At 38.8% G+C, this 17,134-nt stretch overlaps 1 protein-coding gene across 2 annotated transcripts in view; it reads right to left on the bottom strand.

Moving 5' to 3' along the window:
- Positions 1-17,134, bottom strand: part of MAP7D3 (MAP7 domain containing 3) — a 34,950-nt gene that overhangs the window by 16,605 nt on the left and 1,211 nt on the right. For both annotated transcript variants that reach the window (XM_022554254.2, XM_089904059.1), the window contains exons 2-7: positions 11,454-11,552; positions 11,278-11,361; positions 9,888-10,051; positions 6,907-7,018; positions 6,309-6,407; positions 3,509-3,598 (exon numbers count right to left, since the gene is read on the bottom strand). In XM_022554254.2, the coding sequence (XP_022409962.1) occupies positions 3,509-3,598; positions 6,309-6,407; positions 6,907-7,018; positions 9,888-10,051; positions 11,278-11,361; positions 11,454-11,552 (648 nt within the window). The remainder of the gene's footprint in view (positions 1-3,508; positions 3,599-6,308; positions 6,408-6,906; positions 7,019-9,887; positions 10,052-11,277; positions 11,362-11,453; positions 11,553-17,134) is intronic.

Genomic DNA, 17,134 nt, shown 5'->3' with positions numbered 1-17,134 from the left:
ATTCTAAAAAGTACACACTCGGGACGTCCCTGGTGGTCCAGTGGCTAAGAATCTGCCTTCCAATGCAGGAGACAAGGGTTCGAGCCCTGGGTGGGGAACTAAGATCCCACATGCCGCGGGGCACTTAAGCCTGCACGCTCTAGAGCCCACGCGCCACAACTAGAGAGCCTGCGTGCTGCAACTACTGAGCCCACGCGTGCACACCAGAGAGAAGCCTGTGCACCACAACAAAGATCCCGCATGCCGCAACTAAGACCCAACGCAGCCAAATCAATCAATCAATCAGTATTTTTTTAAAATAAAAAGTCCACACTCTTTGTTCTTGCAAGTTCACTTTTAGGTTATTCTGAAGAAAAAATCAGATAAATAAATGAAAATGTATGTATGAGATTACTTACTACAGCATTGTTTAATAATATAATTTAATAATTATATTTAAATATAATCTAAATATTCAACACAAAACTTGGACTATACTAAGGCAGTCATTAAGAGTAATAATATACAATTTTTGGACATAGAAAACGGTATATGTTGAGTTTAAACAAAAGCAGGTTATGATCCCATTCTATTAAAAAATATGTAAACGCAAAGAAAAATATTCAGTTATCAGTGGGTATTGGAATAATAGAAAATTGTATTTAAAAATTTTCTACACTAAATATTTATTGCTTTATAATAAAGTGATTTTTTTTTTTTTTTTTTGGCCATACCACGTGGCTTGTGGGATCTTAGTTCCCCGACCAGGAACAGAACCTGGGCCCTCGGCAGTGAGAGCGTGGAGTCCTAACCACTGGACCACCAGGGCATTCCCTAAAGTAAACATTTTAAGGAAGGTGTTTGGTGGTGGCTTTCTAAAGACTTGGTAAATATAAGACTCGGTTATTTTTTAGTCCCTCACTTTTGGTAGAGAAAGCATTTTACTTACATACTTGTATGTGCCTAAACAGTCACTTATTTAACACTGACTGTGCTACAGAAAATAGAGTAAGTATAATAACTAGATTTCTAATAGCTACAGAAATTTAAGGCAAAATATTGAGGTTTTTAATAGGAGTAATATATTAAAATAAAATGAAAGTAATTAGAATACCTTACAATAGACTCAGGGGAGACTGGTAGAAAATAATGACACACATACAACTAGGCATAAACAAAGTTGAGGATTTGAACCAAGAGAAGTAAAGCTGCACTACCACAAAGTCTATGACAGCACTTTGGTTTACTAATCATATGGATATTGACATAAAAATAAGCAAAGGGGGTGGGATATATTCTGGAAAGGAAAAAGTGGAGAAAAAAAGACAAAAAGGATGGGAACAATGCACTAGAGCTCTCCATTACTAAGGACTTACTATCTAAAGGCATGTCTAACATGATATGTAACCTATAAATGAGAAAATCCACATAACCCTGAAGATCTGTTTTATTTTACTAACAATCTTTATGTTCTTAATTAAAAGCTAAAGAGCCGCTCAATGTTATTCTTCCACATTTTAAGAAAAAAAGAAGGGTGGAGTAGGACCCTTTCTCCCTTGATATTATTTAAGTTTTTCTATATTTTTAAAATCCAGTACTTTTCACAGTACTGTGATACACTTAAACACAGGTTAAGAAACCCACTGTTTTACAATTTAACAACCAAAGGTCCCTATCTCATCCTATAAATTACACTGATAACTATTCTACCCTGCTAGAAATCATAAATATGCAACATAAAATGTTGGGTAGAATCACTCATTTGCAAAGTATTGATTCAGATTATTTTTATGCCTTACTGTAAAAAACTAAGTGATACAACCTACTATTAAGCACAAATACTAACACTTTCAGGCACTCTACTCTATGCCTGTTACCTGGAGTACCGCTTCCAGAAATTAATAATGAAACAGCACTTTTGTTCCTGGCTACTGACACTTTTGTTGGGATGAACAGGAGACGGATTAAATTATTCTCCCAAAGACTAGTGTATAACTGACAAACTAAATGATGAGAAAAAACGAAAGGATTTGATTCGAGGTCTCACAAATAAATGCAAAGCAATGTGAACTGCTGCAAATGATAACTTTCCCAGCCTAAAAGCAGAGGCAATGAGAGCCACACATATATAACAGGACTGAAAACTGCCACCTGATGGGACTACACTGTTAGGGAAAAGAATACCTGAATAGAGGGGCAAAGGCCCCAGCATACCACAAGAACCCCAAAGCAGGAATCCACGTAATGTATCTAGCAGAACCATACCTAATGTATGGAGTCTCTACAGAGGAACTCACACGTGGAGAAAATAGTTGTACATGACAAAACAACTCTGACATGGATTCCTCCAGATGTATGTCACTGACAGTCATATTGGTCAAGTCGATTGCCAATAGCTCCAAGAGACTGAGTGAATTATTCTGTTAAAAGTAAATCTTGTAAATAGCTTGCTCCAATAAATTTTTATGTTCAAAAAGATCCCTGTGGGGGCTTCCCTGGTGGCGCAGTGGTTAAGAATCCACCTGCCAATGCAGGGGACACAGGTTCGAGCCCTGGTCCGGGAAGATCCCACACGCCGCAGAGCAACTAAGCCCATGAGCCACAACTACTGAAGCCCACGTGCCTAGAGTCCGTGCTCCGCAACAAGAGAAGCCACTGCAACGAGAAGCCCACACACCGCGACGAAGGGTAGCCCCTGCTCGCTGCAACTAGAGAAAGCCCGTGCACAGCAACAAAGACCCAACACAGGGCTTCCCTGGTGGCGCAGTGGTTGAGAGTCCGCCTGCCGATGCAGGGGACATGGGTTCGTGCCCCAGTCTGGGAAGATCCCACATGCCGCGGAGCGGCTGGGCCCGTGAGCCATGGCCGTTGAGCCTGTGTGTCCGGAAAAAAAGACCCAACACAGCCAAAAATAAAAATAAATAAATTTATAAAAAAAAGAAAAAAGATCCCTGTGACAATGACATTTGTTATAACAGGATGTGACCTGAATCAATTAAATGGAGAGTCTTCTGTAAGTGAACAGTTTGTTACGGAAAAGAAAGGAAAATTATGTTTAACAGAGAAAACTTAGGGGGGTGTTAGAAACAACTTTACATAAAGAAGTACTTCAGTAATAATTTGGAAATCTTGTGTGTAATCACCAGCAGTGAAAACACGCCCAAAGGATAGATGTAGATTATGCTGTGAAGCAACAAAGCCAAGCTTTGAAGTTCAAAATGTTGCCGGTAATTTAGAACTTCAATGTGCGAACTGATGAAACGTTTGAAGGGAATCAAGTGCTTCAGGACAACTCTGTCTATACCAACATTCTGTGACCTCCTCAGCTTCATTGCAGAATTATATATTTCATTTAAAGAGACTCTTCTGGCTTCAGCCAAATAAGCATGGCACCAAAGTACATTTTTTAGTTAAAGAAGGGATATTTTGGCTTCCAATGTTTTGGAATGGCTTTTCAAGCAGCTGAATGTTGACATAAATATAATGCTTTTAAACCACCATTTAAGATCGGTACATAGAAATAACTAACCAGGTGTTTTTTCTTCCACTTGTTCTGTAGATGAATGCAGTTTGCTACATCTTCTATTCAGAGATGAGCTTCTCCTCTTTTCTGTTGTTTCTGGAGATCAAGGGCAAAGAATTTTACCTTTTACAAGCTGTTTATATATATTATTTCAGGGGTGAGCCACCCGTTCCCAAACATTTTTTATCTTATTTAAATTTCAAGTATTATGCAGAAATTTTACATGCCCAAACTTAAAACTAGTTTACTCTTTAAGTAAGTTATACGAAGTGAAATAAAATTATTTAGGAAACAGTAAAAATTAAGCGGGAAAATCTGATACTGACAACATCAAAGTTCCCAAATTAGGAATATACAACATTTAATTTTGGACACAGTCCATAACATCTATTACTAAAGTAATTTATAGTTTAGTTTTAACTTGGTTTTTTTGTTTTTTGTTTTTTTTGGCTGTGCCACGCGGCTTGTGGGATCTTAGTTCCCTGACCAGGGATTGAACCCAGGCCACGGCAAGGAAAGCACCGAGTCCTAACAACTGGACTGCCAGGAAAGTCCCTTAACTAGCATTTTTTAAATAAAAATGATCATTAACATTTGGTATAGATGTCACAATTTTAGCAACCCAAGCCAGTCATATGGGAAAAGACACTTCAAACTCAAATGAAGACAGGTTTTATTTCAATTTGAAGGGATTTTACAAAGGTAAGCCACTGACAATATTGATTTTATTTTCAATAAAATTATTGGAATCATTAATTTAATGGCATTCATCATTTCAGAGTGTGCAATATACTGTAACTTTAAGCAAACTCTTTCATAAAGTATCTTCCACACATACCTTCTTATATTAAAAAGTTACTTGGAATTGTTCCTTCAGCGCAATTCAACTAATTATTAACTTGAAAGTCATCACCTGTCCCTTCTCTTTACATGTCTCATTGATACAGCAGGCACACATATTAATGAAAACACACTAGTGTTTGCTCATTATATTAAAAATGTAATAAATGTCTGTGCAAGAAATCTCTGCTAATTCCTCCAAGCAATTAGATAGTAAAACATGGCCAATGCTTATGAAACAATTAAAATAAATTAAAATGAAAGTATATAAACATAACATTGCAATGAATGTTACCTAATTTTTCTAAAGGATTGAGTTTGTGAATAATAAATTAATTACATGACAAGCAAGGTGTTAAAGAAAATCCTCCCACATTAATCTATGAATGAACCTGGACTATACATAAAAGTGCTCTGGGAAAGCATATTGAGGGTAAGGGTGGAAAGTGGATCAACTTTAGTTGGACCATTACAAGAGAAAATTAGATGCACCAAGACTGACAAACAATGAAAGACCTCTCAAGTTCATCGTTGGAAACTGTAAGAGTTCTAAAAGTACAAATAACGTAAGGATGAACAAAACAAAAATCCTTTTCAACGTATTAAAACTATAATACTTAGACAAAAATGGAAATCTTTCCTATTAAGTTAGCCATTGCTACAATTAACTAATTATACTTTAAATGAGGTCCAGAATCTTTTGCTGTAGTAGAATTTTAGAGCAATCAGCATTGCTCAAAAAACTGCCAAGGCACTTAATAATACAAAAGAAACATTTTTAATTCAAACTATAATTATGCCTTTGTCACAATTCACAAGGTACAAAGGTGGTATTTCTTCTTTTCTTACGGCTAAGTTTGAGGGAATGATGTGGAGTATGTCTGCCATGTCTTTTTCCTGCCCAGATCACTTCTGTTTTTTTCTCCATATGGGTATGGCTGTCTAATCCATTTCAATTATCAATGAGAAGCACCATGTACTACAAGCCAGAAATGGTCATTGACACACACTCTGGTAAAGACTTTTTTTTAAAGATAAGGAACTCTAGGGAATTCCCTGGCTGTCCAGTGGTTAGGACTCCGTGCTTTCACTGCGTACGGTACGGGTTCAATCCCTGGTCGAGGAACTAAGTAAAATCCCACAAGCCGGGCAGCCAAAAGAAAAAAAAAGAAAAAAAGGAACGCTAATTAAAAGTGCAAACACTAGGAGCAAAAGGTATTTGAAGTATCCATAGTAGATAACTTTGTTTTATTTTACAGAACACTGCATTACCTGCAGGAAAAGTTGTAAGGTGGAGCTTAGCAATACTTCTCTCATTAAACACTGTTACCACTTTATTTGCTTTGGGGGAAGACATGGACTTGCTAGTGGAATGTACAATTTAAATACCATGATCCATCTATCAAATGACTAAAATATAAACCATAAATAAGTATGGTGGAGTGGAAATCACCGAATTTCTTGGGGTCTTAACTATACAACTAGGAAGGTAATTATACTTGCCTGTCAACTTTATATATATGTGAAGCAGATCAACCTGTCCACTGCTATATATATGCTATTATTTTCCTTAAATGAGGTAATATTCATGAAACTTAATGAAAACTGAATGACTAGTCTAGTCCCTAGAAAAAGTGATTTCATTTATAGGTTAGATAGAATATGAATTAATTCTAAAATAAATTATTGTGCCACCTAATGGCAATGTCTTTTGGTCAAAATATGTTTCATATTTGTTGGGCTACCTAAGCCCAACAAACCCATCTGATATGATTATTACACAAATCAAGAAACAAGTATTTATACTGATGAAAATACAGAATAGTAATGACCATCTCTACTGTAAAACAAGGTGGTGTTCTTCTGAATTGTCCTACAATCTAAATAAGTGGTACTGTGGAAATACATATAAAGAATTGATTTCATTGGTTTGAAACTCAGTAGAATACATGAAATAACTACTTACTCTTGGCAATAGAATTTTGAGGACTTGCAGATGACACTTGTTTATGTAATCCAGAAGTCCCCTGTTCAAGCTTTTCAGTAGATACAGAATGTCTGTTGGCTGAGAAAAGATATAAGATTTACTGTACTCATATTTAAAAAAGCATCACTAGCTGAAACAAAATGAGTTCATGATGTACTTCTATGGAGCATAAACTATACAAATTTTACTTACATTTTATGCAACTGTATTGAATTATGTCTACACATAGGAAAAATTTACAGTACATCAATATTAAACAAGACTATTTTTAAAATATGCACTGGATAAAGCTGTGTAAAGCTTATCAATTATTATTCATTTTTACACTGATTACAAGTTTAAATGGTAAGATTTTGGATACAATGGATAAAATACAATTACTATAAAATTTCACCTGGTTCTTTGGCGATCTCACATGACACAAATTTAAACGCATGCCAAAGAGTAAGTACATGGCAGTGTTTTCACCTAGGATACAAAGCTCAAAACCTTTTGTAGTAAATGCAACCTTATACTAGTAGCCAATATTTACATGTGAAAATGAATGAACTTAAAGTTTAGCAGTTGTATTAATTACCTGTTTTATTCTGATAGTTCACTGTTGTAGAGCCTTCCCATGACCATCTTTTTTGATGATCAATACGGCTGCTCCGTTCCAGTGTACGATGAAGGGCAGCTTTGAATCTCTCCTATTTAAAATAAATGCCAACAAATTTTTACATATGCATTATATTGATTAGTATAATTTTGATCTGTCGGTTATAAAATACCCCCACTACCAAATTTTTCAATCAGGCAAATTTTTTTAAATAAAAGATAGAACTGGAAACATCTCAGGTAAAAAGTTAAAGTTCAATACATCTCAGGTATCAATCCACATTCTCCCGAATAACTAGGTTTTAATCTTAGGGACACGAATCGAGGAGCTGGCTGTGCTTCCCTCTTTGCTTATTATATCATTAGGAAATTTAGAACCAAACGTGTAGCCTATTCTAGCAACTATACAAGGACTGAGTGGTACACTTTGGTGTATGCTAATTATACCTTATGTTTTATTATTTTCTTACTTTAATTTCCCCCTCTGCTTGATTCCCTCAACCACTTATTTTCTCATCTGGTTGTGGTATGTCTTTTTTAAAATATACCTTAAATTCTTTGTAGAATGAGGCAGGAAAAACAAATCAACTAATACACATATGTGAAATCTATGCCAGATCATCTGTTATACCCACATTTGTAACATCTTAAATTCTGGCGTTAACTAATCAAATTTTTAAAAAGAGATGTGTTTGTCTGGACCTCAGCTTCAATTTGAACTGGGCAGGATAACAGCTCTACAAATGTAAATGCTACACTGTGGCGAAACAAGGCCATTGCTGGAAATGAGAGGCAGTTTTCTGTTTTCAGCTATTCCTCACCCTGTGCTGTAACATACCATGGACTACACTCAGGTAAGCAAATCAACTCGGGGCCAGAAGGTTTTCTATTCTTCCCTGACAACAATCGTTTCATAGCAACATCATCCTTACGATGTTCCCACCGTTTCTCTGAGGGCAAATAGGGTAAACATACTAGGAAAACAGAGTCACCCATATCCTCTGAGAAAAGCAACTGCAATTCTTAAAATAAAACTTATCTAATGGCAATATTTTAAAATTATATTTTCTGACAGAAAGTAAGTTTTTCTAAATTACTTAGACACCCAAAAAGTATAATAAAGACTAAAAACAGAGAATATTCTTGTATTTCTCAAACATCTCTGATTCCTAAGCATTCTAACCTGCTGTTTCCAGATGCGCTGACCCTCTGTGCTCTTTCAGGTTCCTTCCGGGAGCCACGGCTCCCGTGCAAGCTCCCGGCCTGCCTCCCATGCAGCCCCGCCCACACTCACCCCTCCTCAGCACTCCTCTTTTCCTCCGTGCAGCCTCCTCACAGTGTCGACCTGTCCCTGCTCTGTCTGGGACTCACCCATGCTGGCTCTCAGGGGTCGGTTCTCTTTTGCCCTTTCTCCTTGTCTTCTGGCCTCTTCTCCTGCCCTGTCTCTGGCTCCCGCTCTGTCTACAGTATCATTTTGTTGCTTCTTCTTTCTTGGTGTTCTCTCTCTCAGGTTCCTCTTTCTCTAAGATGGCCCTTTTCTCTCCCAGTCCCCAGGACTCTCTCTCCTCCAGGGACCCTCCCCGACTCTGTGCACAGTTTTCTATTTTACTTTCTTTGGTTGTCTCTTTACCTAGTTCAGTCTCTCTGGCCTTCACTCTCTTTACCACAGAGAAGTAAATTAAGGAGATGTTTCACAGAGGAAGACAGAGAGTGACACAAGTTCTGAATGAGAATTCATTAAATACTGGAATGTGCTAGAAGGAAAAAAAAAGACAGAGAAGGTGCTAGTGGACCATGGACAGGGAAGAAACAGCACAGGAATAGTCCTAGAATAAGGAAGATTTGCCAATTGGGGTAAGGGCTGGGGGGTGAGGCACTTGCAAGAGCCAACTGTGTGCAAAAATTAGGAGGAAAAGCGAGCACCACAGAGAAGGGGGCTCTTAGGGAGAAATGAAACCAAAGAGAAAAGGAGAGGGAAAAACATTTTAAAATTGGACCAACAGAAAAAAAAGAGAGGGAGATAAAAACCCATATACTGAGAGAGGCAGAAACTCTATAAAGATGGGGAGAGAAAAGAGGGAGAAGCTAAGACAAAGAAAGCAGAAAGAAAAGGGAGGTGCCTCGGGCAGAAAAAGGTCAGTCAGTCAGACAGAGAGCCAAAGACAGACCAAGGCTCACTCAGGGACACTTGAGAGTCACTGGAACAAAGAAAAGAGGGAATGACAGCGAGGAACAGGACAGAACATGTGAATTCAGAAGGAGCCAAGGACACTCAGAGGAGAGCTGTGGAACAACCTACAGGGGAACAACTTGGTGCCACAGAGAATCATACAGATTGAGACAGGCAGCCAGATGCCCACACAACAGTCAAAGACAAACTGAATGAAGAGCGCCAGAGGGGGAAAGAGAGGGCACAACAGAGGCAGTGACTCATACCAACAGAGTGCCAAAGACACCAAAGCAGAGTCCCGACAGGAAAAGAGAGCAGGGCTACAAAACAACAGAGAGGAAGAAAAGGAACAAGAAGGGGAGGGGGGAGAGAGCGCGAAGGAGAGAGAGCCAGGGAACCGTGGGAGAGTGCGAGGCTCTCGCTTGGCTGGGCCTCTGCCACTCACTCGATGAGCCGATGAGCGAGTGCTGAGGTGAGAAGCAGAGCAGGTCAGGGTCACAAGGGGGCCTCTCAGGGGCCCTAGGTGAATACTAGGCAATGGGACAACACCTTTTGTAGGATAGAAAGCCGCTCAGAGCAAAGCCCAGGCTGCAGGCACCCTGCAAGTGGACAGGGTTCTCCCTGGACGTGCAAGGCTCGGATCAGGATGGGGCAAGAGGTGCTAATGTTGAAGGAAAGAAGAAAGAAGATTTGGGATTGGTTCCAGTAAAAGCAGAGAAGGGCTAAGAAAAAAGTACTGCAGAACCAGGCAACACAGTGCATCATCTGATTAACAGGCTGGAAACATGTACCCTTTCTTCCTGTAACTTTTCGTTTCTCTTTTTTTCTGCAGATATTCTCCGTTGTTCATCCTTTTCTTTCTGTTCCCTCAGCTTTCGCTGCTTTTCTTCCATCTGTTTTTCGTATACGATCTTAGACTTTCTTTCTTTTTCAAGTAGCTGTGTCTCTTTATTAGCTGAAATATTCCAAATGCAAGGTAAGAGCCAAGAAAATATTTAAGTTTTCCACATTACAGACAGAGAAGGAAAAAGTTTATATTTTATTCTCTTTCTTAAAAATAACATAACCTGTGCTAATGACTAAAGACTTATTATATAAGTGAACAGAGATGGCCACAAAAGAATCATTTCCACTGGGTGTTCATTTAACTCCTGAGAACTGAATTGGCTTAGATGACTCTCCTGTCCGAACTAAAATTCCAAATTCAGAAGAAATGTTTTCTTTCATGTGATGTTTCTGCTGACTTGAGCTGAAGTCAAACCCCATCCGATTAATATGCTGTACATTAAAACAAGATGTAAAAAAACACATGGCCAAAATATACGTTTTTTTCCCTTCTATTAGGAAACTTCTTTTCAAAGGCCTCATCTAGACAGACCATATTAAGCATGCCAGTTTGACCTTCGTGGGCTTTAGGCACATACCACATTACTGACCAGCATGATGCTTTCCTGCGTTCAAATTTCCCCTCACTAAAGCCTGGAGAGCCATCTATGAAGTTGTAAAATACTCTTCTAAAGAGCTACAGGAAGAAACAGCTCCTCACCAAAACAAAGACAATTGCTATTTTATTTGAATGAACTTGAGCACTAGTTTTGCAGTGGATTTACAGGGCCAGATGAGAAAAATACATAGATGAAAAAAAGTATTCTCTCAAGGTGTAGAAAGATTATTCTTTTAGATCCTAATTGATACAAAGTTACACTCGAAAAGCATAGCAATCAGTGAAAGATACCATATCTATGTTAGGATTATTAGCAACTCCATTTTTTGTTTTTTTGGTTTTTGTTTTTGTTTTGGAACCCACCCCCAGCAGTGAAAGCAGACTGCTAACCACTGGACCACCAGGGAATTTCCTCATTTTTGTTTCTAAGTCATTTTTATGAAATCCCATTTTGCTTGTTTCTACAAATGTTGAAGAAATTTTCATACCTTAATTTTCAGAAAATTAAAGCTAACAGAAACTACTAGTTCAAAAATAAAACAATTTGGTCAAAATATTTTTCATGGACCTTCTTTATCTCATTTAGTATAAACTCTTAATCCAGTATAACACATACTGTAAAACGTATAATCTATCATATGAACAGATTAAAAAGTAAGTAAAACCACTTTGGAAATATGTAACTTTAACATAAAATTCACTCATTTTAACTTTTTAAAAAAAAGTCTAAAATATACCATCATCTTGTCTTTTTTTCTCCTCTCTGCGTTCCTTTGCTAATCTTTGCTTTACATCATTTTTAAGCACAGATCCATCTATTACTAAAAAAAAGAAAGAATACAGTTAGACATAGGATATCAAACTTTAAGGATATAACACTTTGACATCTATCAAAGCATTCTAGAAATTATACCTGGTTTAAATGCTGATTTTATATTTGAGGGCTGTGATGGAAGAGCGCTAAAGCTACCCTGACTCCGTCTTTCTTCAGCAATGGCATTAGCAGCAGCAACTAAAATACAGGGAGATAAAGGAAAGGGATTCGATATTAAGAATACAAACAGTGGGACTTCCCTGGTGGCACAGTGGTTAGGGGTCCACCTGCCAATGTAGGGGACGCGGGTTCGAGCCCTGGTCCGGGAGGATCCCACATACCCCAGAGCAAGTGGGCCCGTGTGCCACAGCTACTGAGCCTGCGCTCTAGAGCCCGGGAACCACAACTACTGAGCCCGCGTGCCACAGCTACTGAAGCCTGCACACCTGGAGCCCGTGCTCTGAGACAGGGGAGGCCACTGCGGTGAGAAGCCCACGCACCACAGCGACCCAGCTCGCCACAGCTGGAGAAGGCCCGCATGCAGCAACGAAGACCCAACACAACCATAAATAAATTAATTAATTTTTAAAAAAAGAATACGAACAGCTAATCCAGGGGTGGCAAAGCACAGCCAATTTTATCTTCGATGATAAAGGACAGAATCTCTTCTACAAGGCAAAATCATGACAGACTCTGGGTCAGCAAAGACATACTGCGTACCTATGATGTTCAACAATAATTCAACAAAGAATTAACAGTGTTTACCGTAGACATGCCAGCCTATCTGTGCGCACAGAGTTGTCAGTAGAAGTAGCAGCACGAGCTGGTGGGTGAGTAAGAGCTGATTAATAGCTTTCAAAAATGCCTCAGACAGACATTACAGCAAGTACTAGAAAAATTGAGCTGGCAAGGATTTGGAAAAATGTTTCGCCATAAATTGGGGGAATTTAGAAAAAGATTTGGAGTTTATGGATCTGAATTTGGATGCAAAAGTGTCAACGGTGAGAGCCTCAGAGATTGGGCCCAATATAAGGAGTACATGTATAAATTACCTAGGTCAGGGGCTTCCAACCCTGGCTCCACAAGAGAGTCACCCAAATTGCTTTTAAAAAAAATTAGCAAAGCCTTCCCCTCCCCGCCTCCACTCTCTGAGAATGGGGCCCAGGCCTTTGCAGTTGCTAAAAGCTCTATTCTGATGCACAGTGAAGGTGGAGAAAACACTCAAGGAATTGACAATGTGATGGTATTCTTCTAGGTAGGAAAATGTCGAGCAAATAAATATAAATTATATAACATAAATTTACACATCTTGTGTGAACAGGTAGAAAATGGCAAATAAACTTCAATAAGGGTGAAATATAAGAGTACGGGAGCACAATTTGAGGGAAAGTAAGAAAAACTAAAATTCTAAGATGATACAAAAACAAGTTCTTGGGGAATTCCCTGAACTCTAATTCCATATATGGCTGTATCTAAAATGCCCCATAGTGACAAAGCGAGAGAGAGGCATGGACATATATACACTACCAAACGTAAGGTAGATAGCTAGTGGGAAGCAGCCGCATAGCACAGGGAGATCAGCTCGGTGCTTTGTGACCGCCTGGAGGGGTGGGATAGGAAGGGTGGGAGGGAGGGAGACGCAAGAGGGAAGAGATATGGGAACATATGTATATGTATAACTGATTCACTTTGTAATAAAGCAGAAACTAACACACCATTGTAAAGCAATTATACCCCAATAAAGATGTTAAAAAATAAAATAAAATAAAGAGGTAGAACAAGTTTTCAAATCAAATAAAATAAAATGCCCCATAGTACCACGCATCTTCAGAAAGGAGCTGGAGAATAGCACTGAAAACTCCTCTTCTACTCTCGTATAAAAGCACAGGAAATATGCCCCTGTGATACTGCATACAATTATGGGTTCTACATATCAAGAAAAATATAAAACAGTTGTAGATGGGCAACTATAAAATAAGGGAATAGAGGGACTGTGGTTGTACTCAGAATGAATGGACTTTGAGATGTTACTTGCCACTGAGGAAAAATATCTGAGAGCCGTTTTATAGAGTAACCTTGAAAGTGACATCACAATTGTTGCCAGAGATCGCCATTTCAAAAGGGTAAAAGGATTTTTTTTTAAATCTCAGAGACCTAACAGCTCAGATAATCCATGATCTAGCTATTTTAAGATTAGATTCTTGTCAGCTTCTTCAGTTATTTAACTAGCATCAATTTTGTGGACCACGACTATCCTCTGAATTTGAGTACTAATGTATTAAGAAAATTCTTAACTATAGTCTATAAGTTAATTAAACCATCCTACACATCCTCCCTTCCACTCACATTTCTATGTGAGCATAGAGAAAACCACTGTTGCTTCTGCACATTCAGTTTTCCTGCTTAAAAATCCTAAGGTGGGCTTCCTTGGTGGCGCAGTGGTTGGGGGTCCGCCTGCCGATGCAGGCGACAGGGGTTCATGCCCCGGTCCGGGAAGATCCCACATGCAGCAAAGCGGATGGGCCCGTGAGCCATGGCCGCTGAGCCTGCGCGTCTGGAGCCTGTGCTCCGCAACGGGAGAGGCCACAAGAGTGAGAGGCCCGCGTACCGCAAAAAAAAAAAAAAAAAAAAAATCCTAAAGTAAGTCCATATTTTGGCATAATTTAGTTGGCCATAAGGACAATTTTTCTCAAAATGTACAATTTTACCAGATTTAAGATCTTATTAATCAGAAGTAACCTAAGAAATAGCTGTGATGGCAATAATGAACCAAATCATATAAAGTTTATATCAAATATGATTTTTATTTATTTTTTTTAAATTTTGGCTGTGCCGCACCACTTGCGGGATCTCAGTTCCCCGACCAGGGATTGAACCCGGGCCACGGCAGTGAAAGCACTGAGTCCTAACCACTAGACCACCAGGGAAGTCCCCTCAAAACTTATTTTTAGATCTTTACGTCCAAATTCCTACTGGCAAGAAATACATTCACCAAAAGAACAGGCTCTAAAAATGTCCAAACAATGGGAGAAAGCCTTTATGTCTGGACTTAACAAAATGAACATTTTATTCAACTCCATTCAATGAGAAAATTTACTTAATTCACTTTAAAGTAACAGGTGCAATAGAGTACTTCTATAGTTCTTATACTAACTCTAAATCCAAAATTAAAGTTAAAAGTTACCTTTTGCCTGGAGATTACATAAGAAAACATGTAGAGTTTATTACTAAAACTGAATTATGAATCTTAATCTGTATTTCCAAAAAACTGCCATAACAAATAATGTATACCACCATTTATGAAGTTGTTTTCATTGGTTATTACCTCATTTAATTCTCATAACAATCCTATAAAGTGGATATTATTATTTTCCCCTCTTTATTTTACAGATGAGAAAACTGAGGCTAAACATAACTTTCCCAGATCACACAGGTAGCAACTGGTAAAACCAGAACTTAATTGTAGATTAAGAAGCAACTTAACTTTGAAACATTACAGAATTATCAAAGGACCAGGCTACAAAACCCACATCAACCTTTATATGACTTAGTTTAATATTCCCACCTCAGCTACTTCTAAGGTTACTTCTTTTTAAAATATCACAATGAAGGAATTAAGATCTAAATGTATAAAATTTATTCAACAATAAGTAAATGAAATATATGGGCTTTGGTTTAAAATATACTTTGGAAATACAGCAATGGAAATATTTTAAAATAAAGCATTTACTTTTTTTATCTCTAAAGTAAGCACTGTTATGCTGTGGCTAAGAAAAGCTTAAGTTTAGAGAAAGTGTGTAAAAGACATTACAAAAAGAAAATCATTCTCCATTTTTTTTTTTTTTTTTGGCCGCACCTCGCGGCTTGTGTGATCTTAGTTCCCTGACCAGGGATTGAACCTGGGCCCTCGGCAGTGAGAGTGCAGAGTCCTAACCCCTGGACCACCATGGAATTCCCCCATTCTCCTTCTATGATGGGAAAACAACAAACTCAATCATCCTAGCCATCCAGCCCAATAAAAACCTCAGAATGAAATGAACCAAAAATAGATGCCACTAGGATGCCAAAATTAAAGAATGCTTTACACTTGATAGATTTCTAAAAGATGTCATTGAAATTTTGAGGCCCCTTCTGGACATAAAGCATTTTAGGTCACTACTGACTTCAACATAGTGGAATATTTCTGCTTCTCTCCAGAAACCCCACTCCCCCTTCCTCAACACACACACACACACACACACACACACACACACACACACAATCTGTGTCACAGAGCTCTGCTCCACTAGGGCAAGCTAAATGCAAGAAAGGAATGAAGAACACTTTTCCATGACAATTAGTTTAAGAATCTTCCTAAAGCTGCACCCAAGCACAATCACCCCAAAATGCTTAATCCCATGAGATGCCAATGATAAATACTCATCCCAGTACTTATTAGCAATTCTGTATTGTCTGCCTCAGCTGCTGCTCTTGACATCACTCTCAGTCAGAGTTCGACCTAAAATCTGTAGCCCCGGGCTTCCCTGGTGGCGCAGTGGTTGAGAGTCCGCCTGCCGGTGCGGGGGACACGGGTTCGTGCCCCGGTCCGGGAAGATCCCACATGCTGCAGAGCGTCTGTGCCCGTGAGCCATGGCCGCTGAGCCTGCGCGTCCAGAGCCTGTTGCTCCGCAACGGGAGAGGCCACAACTGTGAGAGGCCCGCGTACCGCACCAAAAAAAAAAAAAAATCTGTAGCCCCACCTCTCCATGACCTTTCTTCTGTACTAATTAGAAACATTAGATCACACAAACTAGTACACTAGTATTTCTCATTAGGTAGCAAAGGGCGTAGATTGCAAAAAAAAAAGGATTGAAAGGTTTTTCTTAAATTATTATAAGAAGGGCTAGGGCTAACTGCTACAGATTAGTGGATACAGTGCTACTCACCATTATTTGGATAACAGAATAAAAAGCAATTGCTACTAAGTCTTATCTTGTGCTCCTGCTGGATGTAGCCCTCAAAGTGTAGGCTGTGGGGTGTCTAGCAGCAGGCTTTCTTCCAGCAGCCCAGTCCCTGACCCTTCGCACAGTTGCCGGCCCAGTCCTGGATTCACCCTCATTCAAAGCTGAGCATTTGGGAGTGCAGATCCATTCCACCCATACCAAGGGTCTCTCTTCATGGCCTTATTACAGTTTGCATGTCATTAGGCCAGGGAGAGGGTGAGAAAATATTTAGAAAAAAAATAGAAAACCAAAGACATTTGCAATCAGGGAACCACAAAAATAGGGGAGGTTCAGGGAGCTTTGCCTAAAACAGCAACAAAAGCTACTCACTGTTATCTGGATAACAGAAAAGAAGCAATTGCCACAAAGTGGCAGAATATTTCACTGACTTTGTCCCCTTCAGGAAAATGCTGAGACCATGAAGTAAGTTCTTTCTGGTCAAGGTGGTCCTCTGTAAAAGTTTAACATGTGATGTTTTCAATTCCTAATACAAAATGGGCAGCAAGGAGGTCAACTAGGTTCTCGGTTAAGCCTTTTTTGCTTAAGTTTTTAGTTTGAAATACTGTGAATTCAAGCAGCTGTCCCATATAAAATTTAAAAATACTTTTCAACATTCAGTATGCAAATACTTTGGGGGGGCTATCCAGAAGGCCGGTTAGTTTAAATCAGTGAAATAATTCAATGTCAGAGGAGCTTAGGTGTCAATAAGCAATAAAACAATGAATGAATTTATTGCAAACTCTCCCTGTAGGTGAACCATAATAAGAGACAGAAGAGTTTTTCACGCTATGCAATAAT

This window comes from Delphinapterus leucas, chromosome X, assembly GCF_059928025.1.
Source record: "Delphinapterus leucas isolate spDelLeu-1000000601 "Yukka" chromosome X, BTC_Dleu_Yukka2, whole genome shotgun sequence".
In the NCBI taxonomy this organism is placed as follows: domain Eukaryota; kingdom Metazoa; phylum Chordata; class Mammalia; order Artiodactyla; family Monodontidae; genus Delphinapterus; species Delphinapterus leucas.
Note: the sequence above shows the minus strand (reverse complement) of the source record. Positions and strands in the feature narration are given on the sequence as shown.